This window comes from Myxocyprinus asiaticus, chromosome 43 (genome assembly GCF_019703515.2).
Source record: "Myxocyprinus asiaticus isolate MX2 ecotype Aquarium Trade chromosome 43, UBuf_Myxa_2, whole genome shotgun sequence".
NCBI lineage: Eukaryota > Metazoa > Chordata > Actinopteri > Cypriniformes > Catostomidae > Myxocyprinus > Myxocyprinus asiaticus.
In genome coordinates this window covers 19,373,440-19,392,963 of record NC_059386.1, presented here as the reverse complement: position 1 = coordinate 19,392,963, position 19,524 = coordinate 19,373,440, and the positions used below count along the sequence as shown (strand labels likewise).

Below are 19,524 nucleotides of genomic sequence, written 5' to 3'. Positions count from 1 at the left end.
GAGAAATGCCAACAAAACTACATCTGGTAAGAAAACTAATTTACATTAGAGTTACATAAAGTTTTTACATTAAAACCTGTTTGAGTCAAAAAAGTCTCTAGTTTCATCCAATATGCTATTTTTACAGTTTTAACGATGTACTGTGAAACGACACACTGCTAAACACTGTGCACTATAGTGTAAAATAACACAAGGTTTTCATTAGAAATCCTATATTTACTGTGCATTTTCACACTGCAAAAAAAAAAAATGTTTTTGCTTTCAGAGGCTTTATATGGAGTTAGAATGAAAATACGGTGCATTTCGAACTGGAGGCTAAGTCATTCACTAAATAGGGAGCAAGGGAGCATCCTATAGCTTTCCTTTATATATATATATTTTTTTTTTTTGTGCTTTTCCCAATACACATTGTTCCAAAGCAGCTTTACAGAAAATCAGCTGTAATGTCTTAAAACAGAATAACCAACACTCCTGTAAACATAATGAACAATTTGATGAAAAAATCTGACTTTCTATAGCTTGGTATTATTTAAAATTTCATAACTTATTCCCGCAGTCCACATATGAGGACATACATTTTTAGCCAAACGATTTGCATGATTTTTGCATGTTTATTAGGTGCCACAAGTCATAAAGGGAAATGGAAAATGCACACAGCAGTCACACTCGGGTCTCAGGAGGATATACAAATGTACTTTACCCTCTAGAATTAGAAAAGTCTCTAAATTCCTCATTATGATGCAACAGTCTGGTACATTTTTTATTTTTCTAAGTGAATTCTCTGAATTTTGTGCATTCTTGTATTCAGACTTATTTCAGAGGACCTTCCAGGAACCTGGGATCAAGTGCCTCTTCATGTGCTGTAAAAACAAAAAACAAAAAAACAAACAAAAAAAAAGTATAACTTGCAGATGCTAGAATCAAAAAAAGAAAAGAAAAAAAAAGCACCATGCAGTTGTCATAGTAATAACAATAGAGTTGAATATAGGTGTGAAAATAAGGACTACAAGGCTGTAATTTGTCCAGCCTCTCCACAGCCCTAGTTATTCCACATGAGAGATCACGTTTATGTTGTTATACAAGCATTAAAGCATAACTGCTGATGATAACACTTGTGTTAATAATGCTAATCCAGAAGAAATGTACTGCCACTCAACAAAGGGTTTTTTTTCAGTTGCTTTGGTTCAGTAATATTATTTTAAACTCAACAGCGACACATATGCATTTTTCATATACAAATATCTGACAATAAAAGAGCATATCTCTCAGTCAAAACAGTGAGCATTTGTCACATCCAATTTATTGTAAAACCTTGCAAATCAAAAAAGGTTTTCATATGTCAGGGTTTTTTTGTAAAACACAATAACTAAACATTTTCTCGCTCTTCAGAAAACAGCTCACGAAAACACAACTATACAATTCTACAACACCTCCCACATGCACAAATAAAATCAAGGAATAAAAGCTCTGTGTTTGCAGCAGGTATGATGGATATGAACAGGCATCAGATCAATACACACATCATCACACATTAAAGCTTTTGAATAAAGCACATGGCAATGTAGGGAATCATGAGAGATTTATATAATGTCAATGAGTCATACACTGAATCACTGTAAAGGGTAAAACCATGTGAGATACAGAGAGTAAAAGTGGAGTGAAACAGGGGGATGAAATGGAAATATGGCGGTAGATAAAGCTTGAGATGTGCAAGGAGAAGGGACATTTAGCATGTCTGCATATTAACACCCCTCATAATTCAAATATATTTTTTGAGAAAGCATGATGTTATTTTTTAGTTGACATTTGGGTCATTCAAACGCCGTCCACCAAGAAACAACTAGATTGATGGTGTACATACTGATGAAATACTCCTTTAGATTCTCTGAAACTATCATCATCCATCTGTCTAACAGAAATAAGATGTTATCTCTCACCTAATGCAGCCAAGCATACTACAAGCAGAACTCCCAGACTGTTGTTAGCCATAAATAACACAAAAAGACCCAAAAAGTGCAGTTTCATACACAAATACATTTACTCTGTGTGCAAGCTTAAAATGTCTGTAGTTTAATGCTGTACAAGCTGTTACTAATGGACGGTCACATTTCTCTGTTGGTTTCGGCTTTTCGACGAATGACCATAATGCTAGCTGGAATCAGAGGGATTGTGATGTTATCCTCTTCAGCCCCAGGGAACACCCCGTTGTGCTTCCATAGGCTGTGGCCACGTTTTTCAGGGTTTGAAACAGGCAGAACAGGTCATTTCTTTAGTAGAGTTGAGTTGAGGAGAAATGGTGTCTGGAACCACAGATTTGAGGATATCATGCTCACTGGCGATTATGTGTTTCACTAGGAAGTTGGATGCTTCGTTAATGTTGATGTTTTCCTAAAATTTGAGGAGATATAAAGAGAAAGAACATGCATGAAACTTTTTCTCCATTAAATTGCTTGGTGAACCAGACTGATCTCATTGTGAATTCGGCAACAGGAGTTTGAAAGTTCTGCTCCTGAAATCGGTCTGTTCTTACCAAAAATTGAATCACTGCCCCCAGTGGCCGAAGCTGGAGGTGTTGTCAACCAGTTTCTGGTTGAAATGTCCAGAGAGTGGCTCCAAAAGTATTTTTAGTTTTGAATTATATAATACAGTATACAGTAATACATATTTTATTAACTCTCCTCCCTAACCCAAACCCCAAGCCTAAACCTAACCATCAGTGGAGGAAAAATGCCATTTTAGAGCGAAAATGCAACCTCTGGATCGCACTTACCATTGATAATGTGAATGCGATTACTTCCTGGTTTCCACAGGACCAGAACCTGTGTCTCTGTTTATGCTCTGAGAAGTGCCAGAGGAAAAGGGGAAAAATGTGTGAATTTCAAGGACAGGGCAGGGATTTTTTTTTTTCTGAAATAGATTTGTGTGTCTTCGCAATAAGTTTTGCATGCCCTTGAAATGGTTTGTGATCCCTCGGAATAGGTTTTGCATTCCCTCACAATAGTTTTGCGTTCACTCGCAATAAATTCACCATGGTTACTACAGAAACCGTATTTTAACTAGGGATGGGACAATATATAGAATTTTGATATATCCCGAACCAAAAAATAATAAACCATATCATGGCAAAACACGATATTTCGAAATTTGCAACATTGTTTTCTGTCAATGTGATCATAAATGAAATGCCACGCTAAACATCATAATCTCTCTATCACTTGATTTTACCCCTACTGCGCTTTTTTCTACACTGTTTACAGGGTTCACACGAGATCCTTATAGTGCTTGAATTTAACTTTTAGAAATGCAAGTTCTGGAATACCTGAAATTTCCTGTGTAATGCGTGTCCATCAAAAATGAGGCGCACTCTACTTTCATTGAATAATGTGTCTTAATATCCTTTCTGTTCTTTACAGTCAGATATAAAAGTAAAAATAAATATAAATTTTAATCTCATGCAGCATGGATGCGCTAAAGAAACAGAGATTTGTGTTAATGTTCGCTGAACCAGAACACTGTGAGCCGCTCGTTGAACTCTTAAAGTGACAGTACCTTTTTAGCGTTTCAACAAATGAATGGAAACTCAATGTTATTACTTGTAAATTGTCCACATTATTTTAAACAGTGATAGCTCATATCATTATTGTACAGTATATACAATTTCATGATATAATATTAATTAATATAATATAGAATTTATGTATTTTTACAAAGTACAATTTTTATTATAATGAAGACAAACAAACAAACACTGCCTGGCCAAAAAAAAAGTTGCATACTCTAATATTTCTTCGGACGGCCTTTAGCTTTGATTACGACACGCATTCGTTGTGGCATTATTTCGACAAACTTAAGCAACGTCACAAAATTTATTTCTGTCCAGAGTTGCATTAATTTTTGGCCGAGATCTTTTATTGATGACAGGGGAGTCAAACCACTCCATAAAGTCTTCTCCAGCACAACCCAAAGACTTTCAGTGGAGTTAAGGTCAGGACTCTGTGGTGGCCAATTCATGTGTGAAAATGATTCCTCATGCTTCCTGAACCACTCTTTCACAATCTGAGCCCGATGAATCTTGGCATTGTCGTCCTGGAATATGCCCGTGCCATCAGGGAAGAAAAGATCCAGTGATGGGATAACCTGGTCATTCAGTACATTCAGGTAGTCAGCTGACTTCATTTTATTGCTGCATAATGTTGCTGAGCCTAGACCTGACCAACTGAAGCAACCCAGATCATAACACTGCCTCCAGAGGCTTGTACAGTGGGCACTATGCATGACAGGTGCATCACTTCATGTGCTTCCCTTCTCACCCTGATGTGCACATCGCTTTGGTATAGAGTAAATCTGGACTCATCAGACCACATCATCCATTGCTCCACAGTCCAATCTTTATGCTCCCTAGCAAACTGAAGTAATTTTTTCCGACTAGCCTCACTAACAAGTTGCTTTCATGTGGCCACACAGCTGTTTAGTCCCAATCCTGTAAGTTCTTGTCACATTGTGAATGTGGAAATGCTCTTACTTTCACTATTAAACATCGCCGTGAGTTCTACTGTCGATTTTTTATGATGTGACTTCACCAAGTGTTTTAGTGATCTCCGATCACGATCATTAAAAAAAAATTCCGACCACATTTCTTCTGTGAAGCTGATGGTTCACCACTATACTTCCAGATTTTAATAATGCGTTGGACAGTTCTTAACCCAATTCCAGTGATTTCAGCAGTCTCCTTAGTTGTTTTCTTTGCTTGATGCAGGCCAATAACTTGCCTCTTCTGAAACACAGTAACATCTTTTCCACGACCACGGGATACGTCTTCCGACATGGTTGTTTAAGAAATGAGAAGCTACACACTTCATCAGTTAGGATTAAAAGAACTGTTGCCAGCTGAAACATATTAATCACTGCAATAATGATCCAATCATAGGCTCTTAAGTATCTGCTTATTTAAATCCAAACGGCGATTTTGTTTTTGGCCAGGCAGTGTATTAAAATATAGATTTTCACATAGTTTTTTCAGGACAGGTTTTGTTCAGTTCTATTGCTTGTTCTGCATCTGATCAGCCTGAATGAGCCCACTATTTTTGAAAGCTTATTTGTTTGTCACTTGTTTGGTATATGAGCAACTCTTATTATTTAAATTTATTAAATAATAATATTACTATAGTAAAACTATGAAAAAAAAAAAACATGGAACTGTCATGGTTACTTATAGTAAAGCCATGGATTTACTTCAGTAACCATAATTAAACTATGGAATTTGTATAGTAAAACCATAATAACCACAAAATTATGTTTTTTCATTTTCCTGTAATATCAGTATGGTTTCACTACGAATATCATGGTTAAAATATGGTTATTGTAGTAAAATCATGGTATATGTATTGCAAGGTCATACAAAACTTATTGTACAGGGAATGCAAAACTATTTCAGAAAAAAAAAGTCCCACCCTGTCCTCTAAGGGGCTCCGTAGATGAGGGATAAAACTTGTCAATAGTTCGGCAGAATGGGGTCGATTTCAGGGTACATGAGAATTTCATGGGAAATTCGAGAGCATTTGATTGGACAAAAATTTGTGGAGTGCAGCATCAATATTTTTGGTCCGATTTCCTGGAAGAGAAAGACTGTACATTTTTAATATATCTGCTAAAAGTTAATTTTGTCAACTTTAGGAGTACACTAGCAAAACGATATCATCCAAAGCTAGACACATAGATTGAAAGTCACAAAACTCTAATTTTGATTTCATGGGGTGTTCAAGGAAAGATTTCAGATTGTTTAGTTTGATAATTTAAAAAGACACTGTGATTGATCTCATCTCCTACTGAACTCGACCTGAGAACAGTAATTATTTATTAAAACCCATGAAAATGGTACTAGGCAGAGGTCATTTAAGACTGCTTGGACTCTTCATTAAGGATGAATGGAGCAAGGTGCTAAAATAAATTAATTAAATAAATAAATCCCTTTGAAACATCTCTATTGGATTTAATGAGACAGCCTCAGTGTAACGACAGTCCGTTTTGTTTTCCTCAGCAACTGCTCTGTATGTGAGTGGCAAGTGTAATTAGGATGCAAATATTAATAAGCTTCAATCAAAAGCTTAAATCAAGAGTTACAGGTTCTAACAATGCAAGTTCTGTCAAAAGATATGTTACTTACATATACTGTAGTATATTTAGCATATGTGTAGTAAATACTCCACCCTATAAGAAACTTAAATCACTGTTAAATGACTCAATGCAAATGACATTTGTTCAGTTAATGTTCACATCAACCATCAGAATGGAGAAAAATGTGATCTCAGTGATTTCGACCGTGGCATGATTGTTGGTGCCAGACGGGCTGGTTTGAGTATTTCTGTAACTGCTGATCTCCTGAGATTTTCATGCACAACAGTCTCTAGAGTTTACTCAGAATGGCGCCAAAAACAAAAAACATCCAGTGAGCGGCAGTTGTGGATGGAAATGCTGAGAGAGGTCAATGGAGAATGTCCAGGGGGGCCTGGGTAGCTCAGCGAGTACTGACGCTGACTATCACCCCTGGAGTCGTGAGTTCGAATCCAGGGTGTGCTGAGTGACTCCAGCCAGGTCTCCTAAGCAACCAAATTGGCCCGGTTGCTAGGGAGGGTAGAGTCACATGGGGTAACCTCCTCGTGGTCACTATAATGTGTGGTTCTCGCTCTCGGTGGGGCGCGTGGTGAGTTGTGCATGGACGCCGCGGAGAATAGCGTGAAGCCTCCACACACGCTATGTCTTCGCGGTAATGCGCTCAACAAGCCACGTGATAAGATGTGCGGATTGATGGTCTCAGACGTGGAGGCAACTGAGATTCGTCCTCTGCCACCCGGATTGAGTCACTACGTCACCACGAGGACTTAGAGCGCATTGAGAATTGGGCATTCCAAATTGGGGAGAATATCCAGACTGGTTAGAGCTGACAGAAAGGCTACATTTACTCAGATAACCACTCTGTACAATTGTAGTGAGCAGAAAAGCATCTCAGAATGCACAATACATCGAACCTTGAGGCGGACACGTCGGGCAATTTATTAGGACCACAGTGTTGCTAATAAAGTGCTCAGTGAGTGTAAGTCAAAGTATGTCACAGGGTCTTAGTAAGGGATGCTCCGATCAATCCATCACCGATTGGTATCGGACGATATTCACGTCCTATGACTCGTTCGGTGATCGTAATTTGGCCGATTGCGTAAACCGATCACTCATGTCGCAAAAGAAGTGCGGCTCCTTTAAGAAATAAGCAGCACTGTCGTGGCATCACGGAGTGTGGGGGATACTGGCATAGTAAGACACCAAACTTGATTCAGCAGTTAAGAACGATGCAGTGGGAGAGGTATGGCGAATTTGAAAAGTTTGTGTACTGTACTGTTAATGTGGCTTTTGTGGCAAGCTGTGAAATGCTCCTTATTGTCGTTCATGGCAGCAGCTTCTCAGTCAATGTCAGGCATAGGCATCTCAGTAATAACGTGAGTTACAGAATGTGGTGTAATTCAAACATCTTTATTAAATATCTCCTGATTAAACGGCATTAACAATATTAGCACCTGTAGAGTCCTGCACCTGTAGAGGAATTTATAAATATGATAATTCTTTATAAAATATTAAGATACCATTATGTATTAAATATAATGCAAAAATAAAATAGAAATAAAATTAATAATAAAATAATAATAATATGAAATAATGACAACGAATCAATAACCAAAAATGTCACATTAAGTTTAATTGCACATATGGGTTATCAGTTTGTCTTCAGTTTGACACTAAGCTTCAATTTTTTTAAATATATTTCTTAATATAGAGAATATTTTGTTAGCCTATACTTGATTTAAAGTCTTTTTCAAAAAAAGCTTTTTTAATAATCCTTTTAAACATTTTAACATGTTTTTGTCAGCAAAAACTAGACAAAGTGATATTAGTGGGAAGAGGAAAGTTCAATTAATAGCGACAGTGAGCAGACATCTTGCATATAGCCAGTTATGACATAGATCCTGATAAAAGGTGAAATGACTGGGATCGGTATATCGGCCGACAAGAAGACTGGTGATAGGTATCGCATCGGCTGTAAAAATCTTGATCGGAGCATCCCTAGTGTTGAATCAGAGGTAATTTTGGACACAAATGTTTCTATGTCTTAGGCCACATTAATCCGGATAAATTTGAAAACTGCATTTTAGTTTTCGAAATGCTTTCTGTTCACATGGCCATCTTCAAATGTTTTCTAAAAGTTGCTCGTCCACACTGAAACGTCTGAAAACACTTAAATCCCCTTACTGCGCATGCGAAACGTAAGACGTTTGCCCTTTGTCATTTCCATGTAAGGTCTGAAACGCAATTGTCCTTACGATCCTTCCTCAGACAGCAGTTTCAAGTAAACATCCCGTCGCCTTTGAAGGAATGCAATGTGAAATTGTACAAAGTAACATTTATCTTTAACAATGCTTTCAAAGTGTATAGTAAGCACAACAACACCGCTACAACATGGGCCGCCATCTTGACTGTTTTGGGTTGAATGGATCACATGGCTGCGTCACATGACAACAAATAAGTCATTGTTTTCAAATTTATCCACTTGGGAGAATGTTTGCGAAAAGCTCCGTTTTCGCTGTCAAAAACTCTGTCTCAGTGTGGACGGAAGGCCAAAACGTAGAGAAATTAATGCGTTTTCAAATTAAAAAATATTAGTGTGGATGTGGCCTAAAATAATGTTAAAATATAATATCTTACCTTTGCAGATGTCTCAAACCAGCCCACAAATCCATTCTCCTTACAATACTGGTCCATCTTAAGGCCACTGTTTGTCAGAAAGTCTCTGTTTTGGTCACACTTATTGGCTAGGAGCACTGTGGCAATACCCTGGCCATTTGAAAGTATTAATTTTGAGTCCAGATCCTCCTTCCATTTGGAGACTGCCTCGAATGTTGTGGGCCTGGTAACATCGTAAACAATGAACGCCCCCATGGCCTCTCTGTAATAAACTCGCGTCATGTTCCCGAAGCGCTCTTGACCTTCCAATTCAGATAGAGAGAGAGAGAAAAATAGTCTGTAGAGGTAAAACAATATTTAAAACAGATTACTGGCACTTGTATACAAAATGTGCTCAGACATAGTGAGGTCTACAATGATTAGGCTAAGGAAAATATATATTTTTTAACCCTCATGTTCTGAGATTGAAGTTAGTGTTTTTATCTTTGGGGTTGCAGAGACCCCACTGATGTATGTGTAAAAATAATAACAGTAATTTAGACATCAATTTTTTGATTTTAAGGAATATTCTGGGTTCAATACAAGTTAATCTAAATCGACAGTATTTGTGGCATAATGTTGATTACCACAAAAATTAATTTGGGCTTGTCTCGTCATTTCTTTGAAAAAAAGCAAAAAATCTGTTACTTACAAGTGAATGGGGCCAGTCCATAAATGTTAAAATACTCACTGTTTCAAAAGTATAAATAAATCATGTCAACAATATGCGTGTTTACATGATTTAAGTATGGTAAAATCTCTTACTACCCTGTTCCATGTAAAGTTACTACAAATTTTACAACCCTGTAATGTAAAAAAAACAAAATTATTTAAACAACTTTACAGGTACATCTTAAATAGCATGCAAGTTTTACCAGAAGAATTAATGTAAGTGCTTTTAAAAAATGATAAGCTTCGCATTTCTGCCTTTAAACCCTCCAAAAATCAGCCCCATTCACTTCCATTGTAAGTGCCTCACCGTAACCTCAATCTTTTTTTTTTTTTTGTGGTAATCAACCCTATGCCACAACTGCATTTATTTATTTTTTCCAGAAATGTCACCATTCACTTTCATAGTAGGGAAAAAAAATGCCATGAAAATGAATGGTGACTGAGGCTGTCACTCTACTTTTGTGTTCCACGGAAGAAAGTTGTGCGTTGTTGGAAAAATATGGCAGTGAGTAAAGGACAGAATTTTCATTTTTGGGTGAACCATCCCTTTAAGCATCTTGTGCTTGCTTTAATACAAAGATATTCTCAAGTTCTTAGAAAAATCCTGTGCCATGATTACCTAATGATCACATTAGTATAATTGATTTTCCTCCATGAGAACACATGATTCTCGACTCAATAAACTTTTTAAAATGCGCTGTGTTGTCACTTTCCTGCACTGTGCATTCTGAGCAGTATCCACAGCAAAGTTTCCTGTGGTTCTTAGTCAATGGAATATGCTTGTTACTGCAGAAGATTTCTTCTGCTAATGGCAAATTCCATCTGTCTGCTGTTCTGTCTTGTCTGACTCTGAATGCAGCCACTCTTCTGGGCTGACAGCACTGCACAACTTTCCCTAGGACAGCTGCTTCTCCCACCAGTTTGTTCTGTTATTTGTTCAAAATTAGAATCATGAGGTGAGTGCTGATCTCGGTGGGGCTGACAGCGGTCTCCTTCACACTTGATGGATCGCAAAACAAGAGACAGTGTATTGGTTTCTAAATGCATATAGGCTTTTGAGATATTACCCAGGTGTTATAAAGTGCAACATTATGTATAATTACAATTGTATGATTGCAAAGACAATTTTAATATTATTATGTTTTAAAAACATGAATTATAATGCAGTGGTTTCGACCCAAAAAAGTTATGACCCAAAAAATTCTCATTGGGTCACAGACAGCAGGGGAAATATATTGCTAGTTGCCTAAATGCAACTAACCATATAAGTGTGTATAGTTAGAATAGCTAACACCACTTGGTAATATAACTAATACTAATACAATATTAGAGACAGTTTTTATTCTAAATCTGTTAGAATTCTAAATTGTATTTCTGCTGTTGTTAAGATGTACAATTTTTTTTTTTTACATTTTCCTATTTAGCCAATTTCATGTTAATATTTTTGCATATTGTTGGATCTATGCAGTTCATGGTAATTGTGAAATGTGCTTATATAATAGTGTCTTCTGCATTTAAAAATGCTTATTTCAGGTTTGCTTAAGAGTTTTTGCTGCTGTGAGTGACTGAAATATGAAGAGCAGTAGGGAATACCCATTACAAAAATAGTCACGCTTTGCTTGACAACTTGGCACAATGTGCGTGCTTTCGGTGAAGATTTGAGATACATTTTTGGTGAGAAATGACCTCAATATGTGACACATTATTAGTACGCTAACAAGGGAAGATGGACTCAGCATGTTTCAGTTCATTAAATTGTATGTCATATGACTTCCTGGAAAGCAATGTAAAGACCACGAGGAGTTTATGACTGGTTTAAAACTATACTGAGTCATGTCTGGAGTAGAGTTGAACATAACTACAGGCGATCCCCAATGAGGTCAGTGTTGTGATGTTGTAATGATGAAGAACAAACCCTTTAAAGAGATAGTTCACCCAAATATGAAATTTACTCACCCTCATTGTGTTCCAAACCTTGTGTCTTCCATGGGACACAAAAGATGATTTTAAGCAGAATGTTAGGGCAATTTTATTTCCCATTCACTTTTATTGCATGAAAAAGAGCAGCGTCAATACTCTTTAAAATTTCTCTTCTTGTGTCCCACAAATGAAAGTCTGGGTGAGGAACAAAATGAGGAAGAGTAAATGACAACATAATTTTCATTTTTGAGTGAAGTGCATCAGTCAGATTGGAATATATATGGGATTCATGATTACTATTTAAATAAATAAAATAAATTAAAACTGAAAATGTACTTTCAAACTCTGTTTGAAGGGTAACAACTACTTAATTAACAATGTTTTTGTTTTTGTTTTTTTGGCAAAAACTATTGTAGAAATTTTAAGGGCTGTTATAGGCCTACCTTTTAGATAGGTCAATCTCACAAAATGCATGAAAATGACATGGTTACTCAACCTAAACAGTACACCTTCTCTCAAAGAGCTGTTGTTGTTTTGGGCAGCTGAGAAGTTTGGAAGTAACCTTATTTAACTGTGGTTTGTTTACAGAGATTTTCCAACAATATCTGTTCTTCATCTCTCAATCTCTCTCACATGAGACTTTTCCATGTGGGCACACGGAAAATAAGAAGCGTTGCGTCCCTTGCACATGAGACGGATGATAAACATGGATGAGCACAGGGACGGACTGGGGCTAAAAAGTGGCCCTGGACTCTCTGGCCCAGAGCAGCCCACCAAACCCTGCCCGCAACACACTACACCATAACACACCAGCTCATTGATTTAATTTTCCAGCTCAATTTCACATTTTTGGGTTAAAAAAAAAAAAAGGAAATTTCTATTGACTGCTAGTCATGACAACGGGCCGCACCAGTAAAAAATGGTCATAACTTTAAAACGTATAAAACCATTGTAAAGGTGATGAGTGTATTTTATTTAGAGAAAGCACTAAAAATAAGCACTTTATAGCTCAGACAAATAACATGTTTGAAAACTGTTTTTCCCAACATACAGGTTAAAATGTCCATGATAGTACAAGGGTATTATGTATTTTAGGTGCTGTGACAAATCTACATTTCTCAAAGTTTTTAAAGATCTTAATCACCTTTCAAATTTTTTCTAGAAGTGCAAATAAACTATTGCCTTAGTTAATATGAGGTTGTGGAAACAACAAGTAAAATAATAACATATTATATAAAGTGGCATCTCAGGGTCATTATTTAGTGTGGGGCACAGCAATCACTTAACAATCAATTATTTGACCAATCTTTGAAACATTGACGAATAATTCCAAATTCTGTATGTCATTTTGACAGATAAAAAAGAAACAAGAAAAACATTTTAACCTAGTTCATCAGTTTTGACCACTCTTTGTCCCTCACATTCCCGCTGTGCATGTGCCCTGTTTATTCCCTGGTATTGATATGTGTATTATATATTATTAAATGGATTAACTGGCACCATCATCATGTACACCTGGTATTGTGCATCTCTTTTGTGTTTGGATTTTGAGTAGAGGGTTTCTGATTTCATGACTGCACAATCATTACTTCAGTGTGTTAATGTATGATAATAAAGCACCAACATGCATAATAACAAAAAGAAAACACACAAAAAGTGCATAATTTCAGCCAATTATGCATGCATTTAATAAGTGCAAACATCATGTTTAGAGCAGTATTGTTTGTTATTTTAGTGGAGTAACTGTGTTAACTGAGCTTCACAGACTTGCTTCACATGTTACACTTTATGTTACATCAGGGACTATGAAGTTCTGTGAACTTGTGCATGTGTGTATGCACTTTAACCGGCAAAGTTTAAAAACCTAATTTTAGCACAGCGATTGATTGACAGGTAGAAGTTTCACACTAGAACTCATTGGTTTCACCGGACTCAAACAAGGGGAGTCAAAAAAATCTATTATAAAAGCCTGTCTACTGTCATGTATGTGCCATTATAATGGATGCTATGCCCCTCAATGCCCTAGTACTTAAAACAAGTATGACTAATACAAATAGATCATGACAGAAATTTTACAGAGAGTGACGAATAAAGACTTTTTTCTTGCGCAACCTCTGAACATGATGCCACACAAACACCCCTAATGATTTAATCTCAGCACAAAACACCACTAAGACATGCACATCCACGTCAAAAAGCTCAAGTGACCGTGAAAGTAAACCACAAATAGGCAAATCGTTAAAAGGTGTGCATATTATCTCACTAACTCGAATGAACAGTATAACAAAACTAATCAAAACGACAGACTCCCAATATTTAGCAGTCATTGATATCTAATACAAACCAATGCACCAACAACACAACACCACAACACAGTGGCATACAATTCACTGAAATGATGAACAAATACATTTGCTTTTAAAATTTACCAATGAAGTTCACTATGTAGGTCTACTCTGCACCCGTTAACTTCCGATGCTCATGTCAACAGCTTGATGTAACTACGATCAAAGCTTTTGATTGGCTCAAGGGCAAAGGCAAACGAGCCCCTCAGGCCATCGTTGAACGCTCATTGCACATGAACATGACGTTCTCCAGATCTCTGTTAATTAACCTTGAGGATGAAGGGCTAGCCCCATACATAGCAAATGAGAACAATTAAATGGCTTTTATGCAACATACCTTAATAATAATAATAGAATTTCTCAAAATAATATATACTTTTTTCTTGTATAATGGACATAAAACACGTTTAAGTTGCGGGAAATATATATATTTTTTATTGACAATACAATGCAATTTGCACAACAGCACCACCTCTGGCGGGGCTTAGCCCCACTTGCCCCTAATGTAGAGACGCGGCTGATTCTATATGTATATATAGCTATACAAGATCATAAAATGTTATTTAAAATAGCTAGATGAAGAAAGTGTCACACAGCAGGACACTGATGACAGTACTTAAAATGTAATGTCAATTACTCACATAACTATGTGTAAATGTTTATTAAAAAAAAAAAAATCAATGAAAACAAAGTTGGCCAGAATATGTACATACACTATCGGTCAAAAGTTTTGAAACACTTGACTGAAATGTTTCTCACGATCTTAAAAATCTTTTGATCTGAAGGCGTATGCTTAAATGTTTGAAATTAGTTTTGCAGACAAAAATATAACTGTGCCACCATATTAATTTATTTCATTATAAAACTAAAATTTTATAATAAAAAAAGTTTTTGAAATTGATAACTTTGACCAAATAATTAAGAAAAGCAGCCAATAAGTGCCCAACATAGATGGGAACTCCTTCAATACTATTTAAAAAGCATCCCAGGGTGATACCTCAAGAAGTTGGTTGAGAAAATGTCAAGAGTACATGTCTGCAAAATCTAGGCAAAGGGTGACTACTTTGAAGATGCTAAAATATAACATAGTTTTGATTTATTTTGGATTTTGTTTAGTCACAACATAATTCCCATAGTTCCATTTATGCTATTCCATAGTTTTGATGACTTTACTATTATTCTAAAATGTGAAGAAAAAAAAAATATATAATAAAGAATAAGTGTCTCAAAACTTTTGTAGTGTATATAAACAAATATAAATATATGTAAAAAAAAAAAAAAAAAAAAAATCAAATAAACATACGTCATACCTTGTAGATCTTTGCAGATACACTATATTGCCAAAAGTATTCGCTCACCTGCCTTTAGATGCATATGAACTTAAGTGACATCCCATTCTTAATCCATAGGGTTTAATATGACGTCGGCCCACCCTTTGCAGCTATAACAGCTTCAACTCTTCTGGGAAGGCTTTCCACAAGGTTTAGGAGTGTGTTTATGGGAAATTTTGACCATTCTTCCAGAAGCGCATTTGTGAGGTCAGACACTGATGTAGGACGAGAAGGCCTGGCTTGCAGTCTTCGCTCTAATTCATCCCAAAGGTGCTCTATCGGGTTGAGGTCAGGACTCTGTGCAGGCCAGTCAAGTTCTTCCACACCAAACTCGCTCATCCATGTCTTTATGGACCTTGCTTTGTGCACTGGTGCGCAGTCATGTTGGAACAGGAAGGGGCCATCCCCAAACTGTTCCCACAAAGTTGGGAGCATGGAATTGTCCAAAATCTCTTGGTATGCTGAAGCATTCAGAGTTCCTTTCACTGGAACTAAGGGGCCAAGCCCAGCTCCTGAAAAACAACCCCATACCATAATCCCCCCTCCACCAAACTTCACAGTTGGCACAATGCAGTCAGACAAGTACCATTCTCCTGGCAACTGCCAAACCCAGACTCGTCCATCAGATTGCCAGATGGAGAAGCGTGATTCGTCACTCCAGAGAACGCATCTCCACTGCTCTAGAGTCCAGTGGCGGCGTGCTTTACACCACTGCATCCGACGCTTTGCATTGCACTTGGTGATGTATGGCTTGGATGCAGCTGATCGGCCATGGAAACCCATTCCATGAAGCTCTCTACGCACTGTTCTTGCTAATCTGAAGGCCACATGAACTTTGGAGGTCTGTAGCGATTGACTCTGCAGAAAGTTGGCGACCTCTGCGCACTATGCGCCTCAGCATCCGCTGACCCCGCTCTGTCATTTTACGTGGCCTACCACTTCATGGCTGAGTTGCTGTCATTCCCAATCACTTCCACTTTGTTATAATACCACTGACAGTTGACTGTGGAATATTTAGTAGCGAGGAAATTTCACGACTGGACTTGTTGCACAGGTGGCATCCTATCACAGTACCATGCTGGAATTCACTGAGCTCCTGAGAGCGGCCCATTCTTTCACAAATGTTTGTAGAAGCAGTCTGCATGCCTAGGTGCTTCATTTTATACACCTGTGGCCATGGAAGTGATTGGAACACCTGAATTCAATTATTTGGATGGGTGAGCGAATACTTTTGGCAATATAGTGTATTTTGCAGATTAATTTCTCATATTTTCATTCAAAGTGAGTTTGTTGCATCTTTATATCTGCAATGTTTTAATTCCTTCCCCAGATTATTCTTGAGAAAAAGTGAAAAGCCCTTTGCTTTGACAATCGCTGTTTCTGCTATCCTTTAAACAAAGCCTCAAAGACTCAAATAGCCACAAAGTAATATTTTTTATGACTTATTTTCTACATTTTTATCAGGCCTGACTTCAGCTCCCTGCGGTATGAATAAATTATGCAAATGACTATGTACTGCAGCTTTACTGTTTGCAGATTTTATATAAGCTGCTGTTATTGTATTTGTTGTAACTTGCAGTTATTTGTCATTTTGTGATTATTCAGAGCTCATCTTATCATACTTAATATGTTGTTTTTGGTTGTCACCATTATTGTGATTTGTATGTCAAATAATGAGGTCCATATGAGTTAATGTGCTCATATGGAGGTGCACTCCAATGTGTAAATAATTTAGAACAGCCATTTCAGTTTTTTAAAACAAAAGCAACTGTATTGGCTTTATCTGAGTTTTTTGAATATTCACACTGTAATGGGTCTGCACGGGAATGTTAGAACCCAGGACGCCCACCTATATCGCCTGTAGGACCGGCCGGTACTTGCAGCAATGGCACGAATTACCCAGCGGTTCACTGGGAAAACACCCGGTGCTCCCGATGGCCAGTCCGCCCCTGAGCAGATACTTCTGAATAAGAAAAATGTATTTCTGTTGCAGTACAAAATTCCCTAACAATTGTATTTACTTATCAAACCATAAGAGACTAATTTAATAATCGAATCTGAGCTGCGCTGTGAAATTTTATTGATAAAACGAATAGTTCCAACCCTGAATCCTGAATTCTGATTGGATGAGCCGCGTTCCTTGTAAAATGACAAACAACCTACAGTAAGAAAAATGAACTAAATTGCTTCATTTACTTGGCGGACGAATTGCTTATTCAGATACACTGAACTACTTATTTAAAAATAAAAAATCTTTATCACATTGCTGTTACCGCCGTTTTATTAAAACCAATTTTCGCATCAACCTGTGGTAAAATCAACACATGAAAATGTTACTATGGTGGTAACAAGTTTCCGAGAAGTAATTACTGCTGTAAAATCATAATAAAACCTTCAGAATTTTCCTTTTATTTCGCATCATTTCTGATTAATGGCATATGAGGCCAAGTTACCACAGTTTAACTGTAATAAAAATAACTACAGTAATAATTTAGTAACAATATTTAAGCAAAAACTATGTAGTGTGTATATATATATATATATATATATATATATATATATATATATATATATATATATATATACTGTATATGTAGAAATGTACCATTATGTTACACAAAAATTCATCGAATTTTTACCGTGAGTCACGTGATAAGACGCAGACAGAAATACAGGTGTGGATCAGCTCTTGCAATTTCACTATATTTTAATAAATACTGACACAGATGGCACTAAAAAGTTTTATTTTCACACCCTTTGAAGTGCTGTCGCTTACCTGCGATGTCCCACAGCTGCAGCCGGACCGTCTCTGAGTCCCAGTTGAGAACTTTGAGCGCGAAATCCACACCAATGGTCGCTCTGTAATTAGTGGAGAAAGTCTGATGAACATACCGCTTGATGATGCTGGTTTTCCCTACTCCCAAATCACCGATGACAAGGATTTTAAACAAATGCTCTTTTTGATTGCTATGCATCGTTGAGGACATGTGTGTTGTCCAGAGTTTAACATGCCATTGCCACCTAGTCGTCTGTCATTGAACTTAAACTGGCACCGCCCAGGGCGTGGGGAAACTTGTGACCAGCTGTCAGACAAGCTCTTACACTGTTCACTCATTTGCTTGTGTGTACACTATCTATATATCTATCTATCTATCTATCACTCTTTTCTTCTTATCTATCTATCTATCTATCTATCTATCTATCTATCTATCTATCTATCTATCTATCACTCTTTTCTTCTTATCTATCTATCTATCTATCTATCTATCTATCTATCTATCTATCTATCTATCTATCTATCTATCACTCTTTTCTTCTTATCTATCTATCTATCTATCTATCTATCTATCTATCTATCTATCTATCTATCATTCTTTTCTCCTTATCTATCTATCTATCTATCTATCTATCTATCTATCTATCTATCTATCTATCTATCTATCTATCATTCTTTTCTCCTTTTCTATCTATCTATCTATCTATCACTCTTTTCTTCTTTTCTATCTATCTATCTATCTATCTATCTATCTATCTATCTATCTGCCTGTCTATCTATCTATCTATCTATCTATCTATCTATCTATCTATCTATCTATCTATCTATCTATCACTCTTTTCTTCTTTTCTATCTATCTATCTGTCTGTCTATCTATCTATCTATCTATCTATCACTCTTTTCTTCTTTTCTATCTATCTATCACCCTTTTCTTCTTTTCTATCTATCTATCTATCTATCTATCTATCTATCTATCTATCTATCACTCTTTTCTTCTTATCTATCTATCTATCTATCTATCTATCTATCATTCTTTTCTCCTTATCTATCTATCTATCTATCTATCTATCTATCTATCTATCTATCTATCTATCATTCTTTTCTCCTTTTCTATCTATCTATCTATCTATCTATCTATCTATCTATCTATCTATTTATCTATCTATCTATCTATCACTCTTTTCTTCTTTTCTATCTATCTATCTATCTATCTATCTATCTATCTATCTATCTATCTATCTATCTATCTATCTATCTATCTATCTGCCTGTCTATCTATTTATCTATCTATCTATCTATCTATCTATCTATCACTCTTTTCTTCTTTTCTATCTATCTATCTGTCTGTCTATCTATCTATCTATCTATCTATCTATCTATCTATCACTCTTTTCTTCTTTTCTATCTATCTATCACCCTTTTCTTCTTTTCTATCTATCTATCTATCTATCTATCTATCTATCTATCTATCTATCTATCTATCTATCTATCTATCTATCACCCTTTTCTTCTTTTCTATCTATCTATCTATCTATCTATCTACCACTCTTTTCTTCTTCTATCTATCTATCTATCACTCTTTTCTTCTTTTCTATCTATCTATCACTCTTTTCTTCTTTTCTTTCTATCTATCTATCTATCTATCTATCTATCTATCTATTTATCTATCTATCTATCTATCTGCCTGCCTGTCTATCTATCTATCTATCTATCT

General features: G+C 36.4%; 1 protein-coding gene across 1 annotated transcript; it reads right to left on the bottom strand.

Annotated features, from left to right (window-relative positions):
* Positions 1 to 596: 596 nt before the first annotated feature.
* On the bottom strand, positions 597 to 18,056 carry LOC127433857 (ras-related protein Rab-38-like). The gene is made up of 3 exons (XM_051686142.1): positions 17,811 to 18,056; positions 8,749 to 9,029; positions 597 to 2,388 (listed from the first exon to the last, which is right to left on the bottom strand). The coding sequence occupies exons 1-3, from the start codon at positions 18,019 to 18,021 to the stop codon at positions 2,236 to 2,238; spliced, it is 645 nt and encodes a 214-aa protein (XP_051542102.1). The 5' UTR covers positions 18,022 to 18,056; the 3' UTR covers positions 597 to 2,235.
* Positions 18,057 to 19,524: the final 1,468 nt, after the last annotated feature.

Excerpts from the sequence above, each read along its gene's own strand:
- LOC127433857 (XM_051686142.1), bottom strand. The coding sequence starts at position 18,021 with ATGTCCTCAACGATGCATAGCAATCAAAAAGAGCATTTGTTTAAAATC. Across the intron at positions 9,030-17,810 it reads GCAGCTGTGGGACATCGCAG|GTCAAGAGCGCTTCGGGAAC; the intron begins GTAAGCGACAGC and ends CTGAATTGGAAG. Across the intron at positions 2,389-8,748 it reads GGTTTGAGACATCTGCAAAG|GAAAACATCAACATTAACGA; the intron begins GTAAGATATTAT and ends CTCAAATTTTAG.